Source organism: Amborella trichopoda, chromosome 4 (assembly GCF_054954075.1).
Source record: "Amborella trichopoda isolate Santa Cruz 75 chromosome 4, AtrichopodaSantaCruz75HAP2 v2.0, whole genome shotgun sequence".
NCBI classification, from domain to species: domain Eukaryota; kingdom Viridiplantae; phylum Streptophyta; class Magnoliopsida; order Amborellales; family Amborellaceae; genus Amborella; species Amborella trichopoda.
The window spans coordinates 3,632,012-3,648,364 of NC_142339.1; the positions used below are offsets into that span (position 1 = coordinate 3,632,012).

Here is a 16,353-nt window from a genome sequence, read left to right on the forward strand (position 1 = left end):
ATCATCATCATCATCATCGAATCCTTTTCCCAACTAATTGAGGTCGGCTACACAAATCCTGACTCGCCTTTCTACTATATTAAGGGTCATACCTTTAATGTGGCCATAAGTCTCCCGTATCTTTTCTCACTACTTCCAACTATGTTCTTTTGGGTCTACCCTTTGCCCTTTTTTAGAGTTGTACTGAAACTAATTCACACCTCCTAATCGGTGTTGTATTGGGTTTGTGCCACACATGGGGGGGAGAGAGAGAAGAGCGTGCTCCTCGCCACACATGGCCAGCCACTTATGTCTACTTTCACCCATCTTATTACTTATTGGTGCCACATCTAAGTTCACCTGAATGTATGTATTTCAATTTCTATCCTTTCTTGTCTTTCCACCCATCCATCTCAATATCCTCATTTGAGCTATACTCATTCTATGAATATGTTGTTCTTTGACCGCCCAACATTCTGCCCCATAAAGTAATGTTGGTCTCACAACTATCCTATAGAACTTGCCCTTCAGCTTCATTAGTATGTGACGATTACATAAAACTTTGGTTGCACATCTCCACTTCGTCCACCCAGCTCTAATTCTATGTAAGACATATTCCTCAATCTCTCATTTTTCTGATTTATCGACCCAAGTTATCGAAAATGCGTTCTTTTAGGTATCTCTTGACCATCAATCTTAACTACTTCCTTGTCTCTACTGTTATTATTATTAAATTTGCATTCCATATACTCTGTCTTAGTCCGGCTAAGTTTAAAACTTTTGGATTCTAGAGCATCCCTCCAAAGTTCTTTGTGTGGATTCCAATTCGAGTCTCATCGATCAAAACTATGTCATCTGCGAACAACATGCACCATGGTAACTCATCTTGTAGGTGTCTAGTCTAGTCGTCCGTAATTAAAACAAAGAGGTATGTGCTCAATGTTGACCCTGATATAGACATATTGTCAATGAAAACTCGCTTATCTCTCCATTAGTTGTTTATACACTAGTTTTTGCTCCCTCATACATATCTCTCGCCAAGTCGATATAGTGTAAGACTCCTTTCTTTTCTAACACCCACCAAATCAGATCTTTAGGTACTTTATTGTAAGCTTTCTCTAGATCAATAAAGATCATGTGGAGGTCTTTTTCCTTCGCCCTAAACTTCTCAATCAGTTGCTTAAGTAGGAAAATTGCCTCGGTTGTTGACCTTCCTGGCATAAAACCGAATTGGTTTTTTGATGCACTCGTTTCATGCCTTAGTCATTGCTTTGTTACTTTCTCCCACAGCTTCATAGTGTAGCTCATAAGTTTGATCCCTCGATAGTTCGCACAATTCTGTATGTCTCATTTATTTTTGTAAATAGGTACCACAATGCTTTTCCTCAATTCGTAAGGCATTTTCTTTATGCTGAACACATAGTTGAGCAACTTGGTCAGCGAGTCAATGTCAATGTCCCTATGCACTTCCAAACCTCTATCGGAATACCATCTGGTCCTAAAGCCTTTTCTATCTTCATCCTCTTTAAATCTTCTTTTACAAATGTATTTATGACCCCCACCCTCATTTATGTCAATGCTTTCTTCTATCGCCATGTTCCCATTGTGTTCAACATTTAATAATTTGTAAAATAAAACTCTCCACCTTTTGATGACCTCTTCATCCTTCACCATGACTCTTTGATCCTCACTCTTAATGCATTTAATATGATTTAAATCCCTACACTTTTTTCTCTCATTTTTGCTAAATTGAAGACATCTTTTTCACCTTTTCTTGTACCCAGTTTACTGTATAGATTATGAGATGCCTTAAGTTTAGCCTTACTAATTGTTTAACATTTTTCTTAGCCTTTCTATATTCTTCTAAGTTTTAATCATTTCGCTTATGTTGCTAAGTTTGATAACATGATCGTTTTTCGCTAATGGCACTCTAAACCTCATCACTCCACCATAAAGTTTCCTTATCGAAATTTCTCTTCCTTCTACATTTCCTAAACCTTCTTTTGCCACTTTCTTAATACAGTCAGCCATTTCATTCCACATAACATTGATCTCATGTTCAGAGTTTCATTTTCCTTCTTTTCTAATGTCCCTAAATAAGTTTATTTTCTCATTTTTTAAATTCTACTACCTAGTTCTTGGACACCTATTAATTTCACCCCTTCTATTCCATGTATTTATATAAACGTCCATAACCATGAGCTTATGTTGGGTAGTCAAACTCTCTCCTGGGATAACCTTACAGTTTTTACGTGAGAGTCGATCTATCTTCTTAGCTAGGAAGAAGTCTATCTGTCTTTTATTTGATCACTATCATGTAAATCATTTATTAATGATATTCTCTGTATTCTTATAAATCTAATAACTTTTTATGTTTATTGTCCACTTTTGAAGTGAGATGCTGCATCGAGGCACATAGTGTATCAAAACCCCCAGCCTCTAGTCCGCATTCTCATTTGATAACCTTGATCTAGATCCAGGATTTTTTTTTCTTTTGGCTGGTGAGTATTGGTTTCCTGTAGAGCTTTTATTTCGTCCACCACTGCTGCAGTCCATTTAAATTTGCCATTAAACAATCATAGGATCTCGGACCAAGTTTCTTATATTTCATTAAGATACACATGCTCAAGAGAGATTAATGGGTATCAAATGAAGCAGTGTATGGCATGACATGAACTGTAGTGCTTCATTTGTGAGCCATTCAGGCTACAACATAGCTAGTAATATCATTGTTAGTATTGGCCTTTTGCCAACATATTTGAGTAATGCTTATTTGAAAGGAAGATGTAGCTGTGGGAGAGCAGTGTGGATAGCTGAGCTGAAAATCCTAAGGATCAGGAATGATAAAGTGGGATTCCTATGCTTGCGAGCGCTATATATACCTCACGATGGGACCCAAGCAAGAAACAAAGGTTTTCCAATGTGTCCTTGAAGAAGAAGCTTTCATCAAAGAATATGATCAGATGACCATGAGTGATTTGTTGAGCTTTCTCTCACATATCCAAGAAACTGTAACTGACTGATTTTGGGCATGCTTATGGCATAAAAATGTAATATTATCAACATAATACATGGTCAAGTAAAAATCTTAAATCCTGAGGGTGAGTACAAATAAAGGTTCAAATATGGAGAACAACCATGAGTTTTGGGTGTAGATAGTTGATCAATAATTACAGATTTTTATCTTCATCCCATAAACAAAAAAAAGAAAAAAGAACAAAGAAATGACATTCAAACAAGGGGGCACCTACGAGGATTGTTATCAAGTGAAAATTTGATGGAGTAGCCTAAGGAAATCCTGGTCCTTGTAGGTTATGGTAGAGCCATTAGAAACACAGCTGGAATCATACAAATTGTTGTTCAGACCCATTAGGAGTCAGAGATTCAAATCAGGCTGAGGCTTACATGCACCTAGATTGCGTGCACATCATGGCTAATAAGTTTAAAAGACAAGTTGTTATAGAATGATGGTCCCAAGATATTATCAGGTTAGCTTGAAGGAATTTGTCAGGGGCCATGGAATTCCTTTTTAGGGACTAATGGTATAGTGGCAAGTACAGCATTGTAGATATCACTCGTATTCTTAGGAAAGCAAACACTGGCAGTTATTAGGTAAATATAAAGGACATTAATCATAATATGGGTTTTTATTGGATTTCTATCACCATGGATTTTGTGCCTTCAATTTTTGTATAAGGTTGGCAACAGGCCGGACCAACCCTGGCCCTACTCCCTATAGAACCGGCGGGCCAGGCAGAATATAATAGAAGTAAAAAAGGGGGGAAAAAGGGGCAGCTCCAGCCCTGTTGCGGCCCCAGACTACGCCTGAGCTGGCCCTCGGGCTATAAAATGTGCCCAGGCCCTAGTTTTTTAGGGCCAAGCTGACCGGGCTGGCCGAGCCAACCGGACCATTACCAGCCGTATTCTTGTGCTTATTTTTTGTTTAGTTCAATGAATTTTATTAATAATGATAAAATACAAATTAAACAATTGGCTAGGAAGTTACTTTTTATTCATTGATTTCCATCATCATGGAATTTTCATTCTCAAATCTTCCATATTCCAAAAGGTTTTTGCACTATACAGTGGCATATTCTGCTGTTATTAATGCTGTCCTGAATCACAGTACAAATGTAATTTCTAGCATCATTTGATAAAAATTTGCACTTTTCGTAGATTTTATATTGGAAAACTTTCCTATAATAATGTGGCCCTAAGCAATCAAATTAAGGTGCACCTCAAAAAATCACTAGAATAGGTGGTTTTAATACCCAAAAATCCTCATACCGATCATCTCGGCCTCAAGATGTATGGACATGAGAAAAAATAAATTTCTAGTCTTAGAAATAGTGCATCTTGTAATGCATTTTCTGTCCTGTCAATTTTCAAGATTTTCAAGTGTTGGTAGATCTGCTCGATGTACACTATTTTTAAGACTTTAAATTTTATAATTAGAGATGAAAAAAAAAATTTAGGCCATTACAAAGATTTCCAGTATTGAAACAAATCTTTCGACACTATATGAAGGTGTGCCACACTTTAATTATTTAGGGCCTCAGCTTTATGCAAACCACACCTTTTTAAATATTGAGGTCCTTCCTTGCTGCTGATTGATTGAGATTGCTGCTATTCTAAGTTTGTTTGCATTTATATTTAATGCCAGTGGAGTAGACATGTGTTCCTATGAACCTCAGCTAAATGCATTACGATTGGTGGATAGCAAACGACTCAACGTGAGTTGGTATGTCCATACACATGAAAGTCGGCTGGTTCTTCTTGCATCTGGAATGCAATGCAAGAGTTTGACTGGATTTCAGGTATGCACAGCCTTGTTCTTTATTAATGAGCAGATATATGCTCACACACACATGCATGCACGTACGCATGAGAACATTCACCATTATTTCATAGGTTGCATTTTAAACACCCTGATGTCCATACAAAGCATTCTTTAAGCTTCGGGCAAATATTTAAATTGCCATGGGGATTTTGAAATCGAATTCTAGAATATTCTTTCACATAGTTGTATCAACATGACTTGTGGAGTAATATTGTTTGAAGGAGAAATATTATAGCCTAATTACAGGAAAGAATATTTAAGTTCATTTTCAAAATTTCAGTGCCAATTTGCATATTAGGTTCTTGATTCTATGCCTTCTCAAGTAAAGGACCCATTTGGCAGGATTTTCTCGATAATCCACTTTAAAATTACTAGATGAGTCATTTCAAAAGAAAAAAAAAAAAAAAACATTGGAGTTTGAGTTCTTATACACCTACGTCTGAGCTTCATAAATTGGGCAGTCTTTTTCCAATCCTAGGATGTATTTTCCCCTTTTCTTTTTTTCTTTTTGAGGGGATTTGCTAGGTTGAGTGGGTGGCATCCCCAATATTTGGGGTCCTAAAGTCTCCTAGCTAGGGTTTTTCCCAAGGGAACGATTGTATATTTTGATCCAGCGGGAGAATTTAATATTTTCAGGTAGTTCTTGAAATAGATGTTAAAGAATACATAATGCTATTTTGTGTGTTCTGGGTGTGTGCCTTTCATATGGAGGACGCTCAAAGCATTTTTTTCCTTTTGAGTTTACCTCTTTTGAAAATTTATTACAAGATAATATGGAAAATCTAGCAGTATAGATCAAAAGAGAACTCGAGTTCACAAAAACATGAGGTCATTGAGAAAAATAATTATATCTGCACAACTTAACAATAATTGCGATTTGCAAATATCTGCGACTTCTAGGGAAGCTGCAGTTGGGAATTAAAATTTTGATCCAAATAGTTTGGCTTTGGAGCTTCATTCCTTTTTTTCCCTAAAAAAAATTGTTTGCTAAAGTATTGGCATAATTGAGTCATTTTCTTTTTTCTTTCGTATTATTGTTTTTCTCAGACAAATATATATATATATAATTTCAGTTCTCATCTGGAGGAATTATCCGCTTACCAAGGTTTGACATCACGATGGCTAGAGCTGAAGCAAACCAAAAACCTGTTCTACTTGCAGAAGATGTACATATAGCTACGATGTATGATTTGCTGACCAAGTTTCACAGTAACTTATTTCCTTTACTTTGTATTTTCTAGCTTTGTACTTTTGTTTTTTCTTTTTTTTTAATGGCTTATTTAAGATAATCTTTACAAATAAACTTTCTCGCTATGGATAGCTATGGAAGGATCTATTGTATTCAAGTTGATCAAGTTGGAATGCTGCTCCACTTCTATAGGTTTTATCGGGATGCAGTTGTCCACCAGGTATATTTTTGTGCGTCTGATCTCAATTGCCTGATTTCCCATTCAACTTCAGCGCAATCTTTTGCCAAATCTACACTTGCTAATGGTACTAAACTGCCAAATTGTAAAAGACAAAATTATGCCACATATGTATGATATTTTAAGTCCAAAAGCAAATGGCACATCTGTTAGTTTAAAAATGGGTATCATAAAGGGGTAACTTTCTATATGTTGGAGCATATAGATAATTTATATATGCCCCGACGCTCCCAGCGTTCCCATCGAAACAGATGGCAGGGAGCTGTCCTTTGCTGTTGTAACAAAATAAAATATAAAAATGAAAATAAAACAATAAAGAGTCCATTTCTGTTTCTCTCACTAAAACAATAAGAAGTCAGCTACGGGCTACCCACATCTTTTCTCTCTCTTGCAATGCACCACTCTCTCTCTGAGCCCGTTTCTGTCTCAAAGTCTCTCTCTCTCAATAACTAATCTAACACCACTCTCCATATCTTTCTCCCTCTAGCAATTTCGGTACTTTTCAGGCCACAGAAATTTTATCAAATATTCAACAAGCGGTTTCCAGACCCCATTTTATGTAATCAAATTAAGCTTACTTGTGCTATAGCTAATATAATCATTGGCCCATTTGCCACAGTCTCTTCTTTCCAACTTAGAACAAAGTCGATAGTAAAGCCGCCATGGTTTTGTGATGAGGAAGACTTCCATAATCATCTCTAATAATTTTTCCAAACAATTGAAACGCTTCCTCTGGTTTATTGATCTGTGCATAACTCATGACCGTAGTGTTCTAAGAAATTATCTTTGTTATTACAAAGGTCAAACAATTTCCAAGAACTACCCAAATCACCATTAAGGCACTAACAGAGTACATATTCATCAGAGAATTATGGACAAAAGTGTCAAATGTTGCCGAGTTTTTGTAATAGAGGCATTTATTTGGACCTCCACTTTGAGAAGACAAAGTACGGAGCATGATTTGAATTGAAATTGGAAGGTGAAATTGTTGGTTTGAGGTTCCTTGATAGCATGGTGTTTTGTGGGTTGTCACTGTTGGTGTAAGCTCTAAGATGGTGTTGCAGTTGAGGACCATGTCTTACCAGGAGGTCAGGAAGTTCCGGCCTGCAGATATTGGGAACTATCCGGCCAGCAGATATTTGGAACTAAGTGATTTCCTCTATGTATCGGAGCATGGGCCTGCAGAAAAATAAGATGATCCGGCCAAAAGGCATCCCCATTTCTTTCAGAGGTTGATTTCCAGAAAGATTATGGGCTTTTGATGAGTTTGATGGCCACGATTTCTGATTTCCTGGTAAAGATAAGAGAAGGGGAGGGTTTTTGGGGCTAAGGGAAGAAGGGGGAAAGAGGGTGGGGGGGGGGGGGGAAGGGGGGGGGGTGTTCAATTTCAGGCAAGATTTTGTCTTTTTACCTGACGAGTTGGATGGCCAGAATTTGGAATATACTGGTGAGGATAAGAGAGGGGGAGGCATTTCAGGGGCACAAGAATTAGGGAGAGAGATGGACAAAGGGTTGGATTTCGAGTTCTTATAGAATGTTTGACATCTTTGACCATTGGGGCATTTATAACTCACCTGTAAGCCCCGATATGCAATAACTTTCTCTATCATAAAGAAGTATTGATTATATTTGAACTTTTGTGATATTGATGGACTATCAGATATTAAGATGATAGGTTGACTAAGCTGTTTTCATCGATGGACTAGCAGATATTTAGGATGATAGGTTGACTAAGCTGTTTTCATCTGAGATTTAGTTGTGGATATTTGTAAGTTCTCTAGGTGGTGCTTATTATGTTGACATGTACATACCACATTGTTTTCATGTTTTACTTTCTTGGCTTTTGGGTTTCTTTGCATTTTTGGTCTGCACAAACAGTGAACATGTAAAGATCATGTAACATATAAATCTTCATGTTCGGCAGTTCATAGGATGTAACCCTTGCTTCCTTCATTCAGGTTTATACTTCTGAAATTCACATTCGAAATTATCCGTTTATGCTGCATTTGTTTGAATGTGTGTGCGTGAGTAAAAAAACGGTGCATATGCTATTGTGGTACCAATATATCAATATTGCTTTTCTTATGGACTTTCTATAATGGGTCTCCTTCCATTCTGGTTTTCTTACTTTTTCTGTTAGACATTGTAGGGTTCTTTGCCTATTTATTCTATCAAGGTGGCGGTTAGTGTTGTTGATAATGTGCTTCTTGTTCATCAAGTGGATGCCAAAGTTGTTTTGCTATATGACATATTTACGGATTCCAGAGCACCGATATCTGCACCACTTCCTCTTCTGGTTAGGGGCTCTCCTGGAGTATGCAGTTCTCCTACTCGAGCTATTACTGGGCAAACGACAAATGTGCTGCAATCAACTAAGACAGATAAACTAAATGAAGATGATGTTGTAGTTTATGGAGATGGGTGGGTCTTTCTCGCTCCTGACCTTATATGTGATGCTTCACATGGAACCTTGTGGAGGATTTGTTTGGATTTGGAGGTGAGTTTCACTGGTTTCTCAAATTCTTCAAGAAGTTAACTGGAATGTTTTTTGTTTTTTGTTTCTTGTTTTTTTTGTGGTTAAAGGGAACTTGCGTACTCTAGGAAAATCTCAAAACAATGCCTCTTAATGACTATTTTACAATTGGTGCATTCAACTCATCTCACAGTGATGCTTGCATTTGTCATTGCCTAAGTATTGGACTCGGATAAATAATTTTAGAAAATATATGGTTCAGTTACTGTTTTGAGATTCCATATTTCTGGAGCACTTGCTGGATTTATGTTTGTATTCTAGGCCCAGTTTTTTGTATTCCTGTTTTCTGAAGTAAGACTATGGTTTTTTTTTCATGATAACGATGACAAACTGGATACATAAACACATCCTACTTGGTTCTCAGGCTATTGCTGCTAGCAGCTCAGACACACCTTCTCTTCTTGAATTTTTACAGCAGCGAAGGTTGGATTCTTTGAAGGTATTATCATTATACTTGCGTTAGCTAGAGTCTTATTTATTATCTGATGCAGTGTTTGCAAAACCGGCCGATCTAACTGCTAACCGCCCGGTTAGATCGGAACCGGCCAGTGGCCGGTTCCGGTTTTGGGCAGTTTTGGTGATCAACCGATATCTTAAAGTTTAAATAGAATGCTACTTCACATTTATAGCAAATATTTTAGAATGGCATATTGGTTAGCGCTGGGAATTATACTTTATACGAACCCCAGTTCGAATCCCACCATCAGCAGTTTTCTTTTACATTGGTGTGGTTCATTTTAACAAGGGTGCAGTTTCCCTCCGTAGGTGTAGAGGTACGGTGCACTTCAAATTTTATCATGGTATATAATTTTGATGTAAAATGTTATTAGGATTATCTCAAAATCTATTTTTATATCTAATTATAAAATTTTAAATTTCAAATTTCAAAAATGGTTAAAATCAAGTAGATCTATAAACATATGAAAATCTTGAAAATGGACGGTGTAGATAATATGTTGAAAAATGCACTATTTCTGAGACTTAAAATCTTTTTATTTTTCATAATCATACATCTCGATGTCGAGATGATCAATCAAAGGGTTTTTCAACATTAAAACTACCTTTTCCAATGGATTTTTGAGGGCATCCGTAGTTCTACATTATAAGGTAGCATCTTTATATAAACTTTTTCCTTTTAACAGTTCTAAGAATTCATTACATTGGTAAGAAGTTCAAAAAATTTACTTGCTCACATAAATGGAACTTGAAAGTTCTTGTAAAGAAATAATTTGTTATTAAACCCACTAACCAATGCACCATATACTATTTAGTTGCCTATTAGATCTACAAACGAACTTGAAAGTTTTTGTAAAGAAATAATTTGTTATTAAACCCACTAACCAATGCACCATATACGATTTAGTTGCCTGTTAGATCTATTAACCATTATGTCATTTACTATGTATTTACAAAAAGAATGGTCTATATTTTATATAACTTAATTTTTTTTTATTTCTTTTAAAAAAAGAGTTGGTCAAGTTGATTTTTTAACGCTATTTTAATATTATTTACATTATGGTAAAGATTAAAAAAAATTGTGGTCATTGATACTCACTTTTATATTTTTCCATCTTTTTCAAAAAAATTAAAAATAGCCCTAGACACAATCGATTCGTTAAAATCCATTTTTTTCAATAATTTTGAACTTCATTTGAGTGTGTTTTGTTTTAATCACATTCTTTATATGCTTTTCATATTTTAGTAGATTTTTTTTTGTCTCTTTTTTATTTTTTTCAACACTTTTTGATCGTTCGGGACTTGCCCGGTTCGAGCGGTTGAATCGGCCGGTTTGCCGGTTAGACCGGTTAAATCGCTTTCGGGCCCATGTCATGTTAACCGTTCCGGTTCAATTTTGCGAACACTGATCTGATGTACGCTCTTATTGATTTCGCATTCTATTTTGTTAGCTAATTACTTAGTGGCAGTTATTGGAGCACTTATGCATTGTCTTCTCCTATTTGATTTGGATGCAAATCGCATTTGATTAATCCTTTCAGGCAAAGCGGTTATGTTTAGTAATTATGCGCACGGCAATCCTTGAGAGGAGATCCCTACCTATGATTGCCAAGGCAATGGGTGTGTTATCTTCTTCATACTCGCACTCTTTGAAATTAGGAAGCTCTTTACAGAGGGGATCCAGATTTACTTCTCAACGAAGTGCTTTTTATACTGGGGCAACTAGTTCTAGTCTGCAACATATTTCTAGCACTGAGGTAACAAGTTCGGGTATCAAGCAAGAAGCTACAACTAGAGAAGTGGAACGCCATCCTATGCATCTCAATAGAACCTCATCAGTTTCTGACTCTGAGGACAGTGTAAACTTAGAACATGTTAGTTCCAACTTGGAAGAACCTCATGCTATTTCTAATCCTCGTGATCCTTCAGTTTCTAAATTAAAAGGGCCGAGGAAGAACTACTCAGAGGCTGAAACTTCGAATCCAGACAATGAGAAGGCATCCATAAAGTCTGACAGTGGTGAAACCAATGGTGATTCTTTGGATTCTGGTGTTTCTGACCCACAAAGTTTTGAAGCTCCTAGTGTGACAGTATCACCAAATGAGATGTACATTTCTGTCTTCGCGCTTGTTGAGGAAGAGATGGCTGGGGACCCTGCCTATTTGGTTGCAGTTATTGTAGAATACTTTCGGAGGTAAAGCATATGGAAAATGTGTTATTTTATGTTGAAGTCAAAGTATAGTATGGTCTAGTGGACTCTGGAAATATGTAGTCTGTTGGAGGCATTTCAGAGGCAGCGTGACCCACTAGAGTAGAATATCATCATTATTATCATCAGCATCATCATCATCATCAGCATCATCTGTGCTTTATCCCAACTAAAATAGAATATACAAAGAAAAAACAAGACCACTAGAATAGGTCATGACACAGGTCAGGTGGTGGGACATACTCTCTTTACATTACTGTGCAAGTCACTGAATGGTGGTGACCCCAATGAACCATGGTTTCTGTAGTCCATTTCTGGAACTAGGCAAGCCTTGATGATCAAGTGGAATGCATATAATAGGAAATATTTCTGCAGAGGCATTTTGAAATTGCAGTTTCCAAACTTTCCTTCGTATGGCTGAGATTTATTGCATGTGGATTCATTGCATGTGGGAGGATGCATTCAGTTCACTTCAGCTCATAAAAATGATATTTTACCCAAGAAAAAAGAAACTAATCACTACATTATAAGCAGGATAATCTCCTCTGATCAAAACAATCATCTTATTTCTCCTTTGTTCTTCTGTTTTGCAGTGCAGCTCTGGAAAAGCTCAAAGTTCACCCAAGTCTTAACATATTGATTATACAACTTCTGGCCCGCAATGACCGTTATGCTGAAATCCAACTGTTTGTTGTTAACAAGGTGAAGTGACCCATATGTCATCCTGCTGGGAATTGCATTCCTTTTTATTTTAAATTTATCTGTAGGCTTGGTAAGTTTTCCAGTTGTTGTATCTACTAGTATTGGAAAATGTATCTCTGATAGCAAATGCATCAATGGCTCTGTTTGTGAAAAGTTGGTGTTATATGTGCTTAAAATTATTGTAACCCCATCAACTCGAGTGCCTCACATGCGCTTGGGGTTTCTAATTTCTTCTTTAATTGGCCTTCCATTGGGGAAGAAAACTATGTCACCATAATTTAAGGCAAGAGTCAGTCAGAGCAGATATTATGTTGCGGTTTGGTTTTCATACAGATCCTAGAGCCTTCAAAGGAAGTTGCTTTGCAACTCTTGGAGTCAGGTCGCCATAATTTACCTACAAGGAAGTTGGGTATGGATATGCTGAGGCAGCTCTTGCTCCATAACGACTATGTACTGATGCTACTCCAAGATGGATATTATCTGGAAGCCATACGCTATGTGCGGAGAAATAAGGTGTGGATTCAGATTCCTTTCCTTTCTTCTCATGCTTCATTTATTTATTTATTTTTTACTTTTTTGTCTTTTGATGGATCACAAAATTTAAAGAATTGGGTCAAAATTAATTCTTCGATCTCTCTCATGTCTTTGGTTATTTATTATCTTGGGGGCCTTCTCTCTAGTATAATTTAGTTCTCAAATCCCAATTAACCACATGGGAATCTAGTAATGTGCTTGCATCTCTGTTACAATGTCAAAACTAACTATAAAAATGATAAAAGGTTTTATGACATTTGTCCCTTCATATCATCAGAGAATTTAGCCAAGATTAAGAGAACCTTTACATTGTGCAGGTTAATACCATCCGGCCTTCATTGTTTCTTGAGGCAGCAATGGCTTCCAATGACCCACAACACTTGGCATCAGTTCTCCGCTTTTTCTCAGAGTTTCTGCCTGATTTTAGGAACACCTCTGATCATAGTACATTTCGCAGCATATTGAATGAGATGAGTCGAAATTCAGCAGCTTGTGTGCAATCTGAAGGTTAGGATCAGTTTCATCAAGTTGTTAAGGCCTGCATTTATTTTTTTGGCTAAGCTTATTTAAACCTTTATTTCGTTATGTGGTGTATGTATTATAGCACATGAGAAGGCAACTTCTATTATTCTTTAATTTAGAGAACATACAAGTTCCTTATCCTTTCATTTACTGCCATTTCTCTCTCCCTTTGAAGTTTGAAATTGATCTGTGGGTACATCTCAGCTGTGTTACGTGGATACTACAAGTGATGTTGTTTAGTAGTTTAATTTAAAAATTGATATGGCTAGACATATTTGTATAATTATTATTTAATAATAAAATTATATATATATATATATATATATATATATATATATATGTTATATTATATATTTTGTCACATGACCTGGATGGAGAGGTAGTAGAATATAGAATTCTATGTTGAGGAATATTCAAAAAAAAAAAAAAAAAAAAGCCAAAAGGGGTGAAGTTTACATCCCACAATGGATATTTGCATAATATTGTATTATTTGATATGCTAAATATGTTCTTGAGGGTACATTTCGTTTGTCGGAAATCTCTATCTAGGAAAGATTTGTTTTTAACCAAGATGATTTTCCGTGTTTGGTTCATGTCTTTTTACGAAATTACGGTTATTCATGTTGCTATGCAAAATGTGGGAAATATCTATTATTTCATGAAAGGCGGCTTTATTCTTGAGGTATGAAGCCAACTTTTTGGAATTCTCACTTGTGCAGAGATTTCTAATGAACTAAATGTATATAAGTGTGACATACAATAGCAGCTCACTATCATTTATCTCAATCTCTTTTTTTCTCCTATGGGTTATCTCTCAATACATAAAAAGTCCAATAGGCCTGGGGAGTTTAACATACTGTAGCAGATTTCTGTGATGAACGACAAAAAAAATCCATGAGGTGTTATAGGCAAAACAAGCTTGCGTCCTTGATATCTTGAGGATATACTTATTCATTTTTCTTACCATTTTAGTGAAAGATGAGATTGAGGTTCAAAATAACAATACTTAATGTGAATTTGACAAGCGTTATTGCTAGTAATTGTTGTTTTTAAAAGGAAAAGTATACGATAAAAGACCATTTGTTTTTAGTACAAAGAAAGTCATAACCATCCTTAGTCCCTTGGTGCGAGTTTGAGCTGCTTAGGGTGTGCTTCTGACTTTTCAAGACGTATTTGTATTAAATATGAAAGGGCTTATAAATATTGGGAAAATATCTCCATATCTTTCATTTTTAGGTTTTATTTTTTGATAAGTCCAGGGTTTCAAAAAATATCTTCTAATACCTTGACTACTTTAAACTTATTTTTTAACTTAAACAAATGTGAGAAATATATGGTTTTTTTAAATTCAATCTTTTTTCTTTTTATTTATATACCTTAAACTTCTCTCTCTTCTTGCGTCTCTCACTCTCTCTCCTTTCGTATTTTTTCAAATGTCTCTCTCTCGTCTCGGTAATCTCTTACCTCCATGAAGCTCTTATCTCTCTCTAAAAGTTTGGGAGATAGTTTTTAGAAATGGCATGAGTTTTTAGAAATGGCATGTCTTTTAAAATCTACAAATTTACAAAATCTACAAATTTTATGTCTTAAAATGTCTTTTAAAACTTTAAGTCTACTGTGAAATGAAACTTAAAAATAAAAAGTATGGAGATATTTTTTCTATAATTAATATACAATCCTTTTTAAAAAAAGATGAGGTTTCGATGCTTGTATGGTCATTGCTTTACGAGATTTCATAAAACCACTCAAAAACCCAAGGGAAAAACTGCTTTATGAGATTTCTAAAGCCACTCAAAAACCCAATGGAAAAACTTGATATGGCAGTTGCATACTTTGTGATGGCCCGCAAATCTATTTCCCATGTCATGGTGGAATCTGAAGCTCTAAAGTTAGTGACATATCTTTGAACACACTTGAAACGGATGGCCCAAAAATATTGTTCCAACATGCAAGATAGAGCTTTTTGGGGCTTGAAATCCCTTCTTGTTCTTTTTCTATGGTATCAATGCATATGATCTGTCTAGGTTTTTTGAGATCAGAACAACATTTTCCCAATTAGATTTCAAATGCAGATATTTCGTGATGCTTACACAATAGTTTTCCTTTCCAACGAGTTCTCTCTCTCTCTTCCTTCTTTATTCTCTTAAGCAATGCATAGCATGGGATTGGAGTATCGAGTAACAGTGCATTGCCTTATGGACAGCAAACCAACTGTTATCTTGCATTTAGAGAGCATTGCCATGTTCATCCATATGGAAAGCAATTAAAACACAAATTGCAATGACATGAAAAAGCAAAATGATCCTCTGTATGTAAATATACAGTATTAACTTGCACGTTCATCCATATGCCTTAAAGCAATTAAAAAACAAATTGCAATGAAATGAAAAAGCAAAATGATCCTCTATATGTAAATATGCAGTATTAACTTACACAATTATATATATATATATATATAGTGCATATGAGTCCTTTTACCCTTTCTTGTTGGAAATCTCTTTCATTTAACGGATTTGTTTTCAGAGCTCACTCTCTCTAGTCTACTGCAAGACCTCCCACTCTCTCCCTTCACAAGCCCCTGTCCCTCTCTGTAAATTCTAGGGTTTGTGCCATAATTCGCCACGCCTCTTGTTCCTTGAAACCCTAATTTCTGCAATTCCTCGTTCTAAGCAATATTGATAATATTGAGAATCTTTGGCCAAAGAGAGCAGAATCTAGGACAGGATAGGAAGCTCCATATACTTTCCCCATGGCATCTCCTCCATTCAAGTGGATTATCAAATGGATGAGGATTTCACTCCCCCCAAAAAAATCTTCATAGAGAAAGATGAAGATGATACTAATATTCAAGAGCTTGAGGATGCATATGGAGGGGCTTCTGCAACTACTCCCTCTTCAATGCATGAGGGACCAGGGTCATTTAGGAGTTTTTAGTGGCGAAAATGATGATGGGGAAAGTGGTGGAAGCCTTTCAACACGACGTCAAGTGGCTAGACTCCAATTTGCTGCTCAGCTTGGTGAGTTTTGAAACTTCAAGATCTTCATGATAGACAGACAAAACCAGAGACTCAGCTCAAAAAGATCAATCAATTGTTGGATGGGACACCCTAATTGGAAAGATGGGTAATGAAGCTGTTGGGTCAGGACATTC

General features: G+C 36.2%; 1 protein-coding gene across 2 annotated transcripts in view; it reads left to right on the forward strand.

The window, feature by feature from the left end:
- LOC18439340 (C18orf8) overlaps positions 1–13,348 on the forward strand; it is a 34,313-nt gene extending 20,965 nt beyond the window's left edge. For both annotated transcript variants that reach the window (XM_088864383.1, XM_011626979.3), the window contains exons 3-11: positions 4,643–4,796; positions 5,893–6,002; positions 6,141–6,228; positions 8,396–8,743; positions 9,144–9,218; positions 10,777–11,429; positions 12,038–12,146; positions 12,480–12,659; positions 12,998–13,348. In XM_088864383.1, coding sequence (XP_088720509.1) covers positions 4,653–4,796; positions 5,893–6,002; positions 6,141–6,228; positions 8,396–8,743; positions 9,144–9,218; positions 10,777–11,429; positions 12,038–12,146; positions 12,480–12,659; positions 12,998–13,192 — 1,902 coding nt within the window. In that variant the 5' untranslated portion in view covers positions 4,643–4,652 and the 3' untranslated portion in view covers positions 13,193–13,348. The remainder of the gene's footprint in view (positions 1–4,642; positions 4,797–5,892; positions 6,003–6,140; positions 6,229–8,395; positions 8,744–9,143; positions 9,219–10,776; positions 11,430–12,037; positions 12,147–12,479; positions 12,660–12,997) is intronic.
- The last annotated feature ends 3,005 nt before the right edge of the window (positions 13,349–16,353 follow it).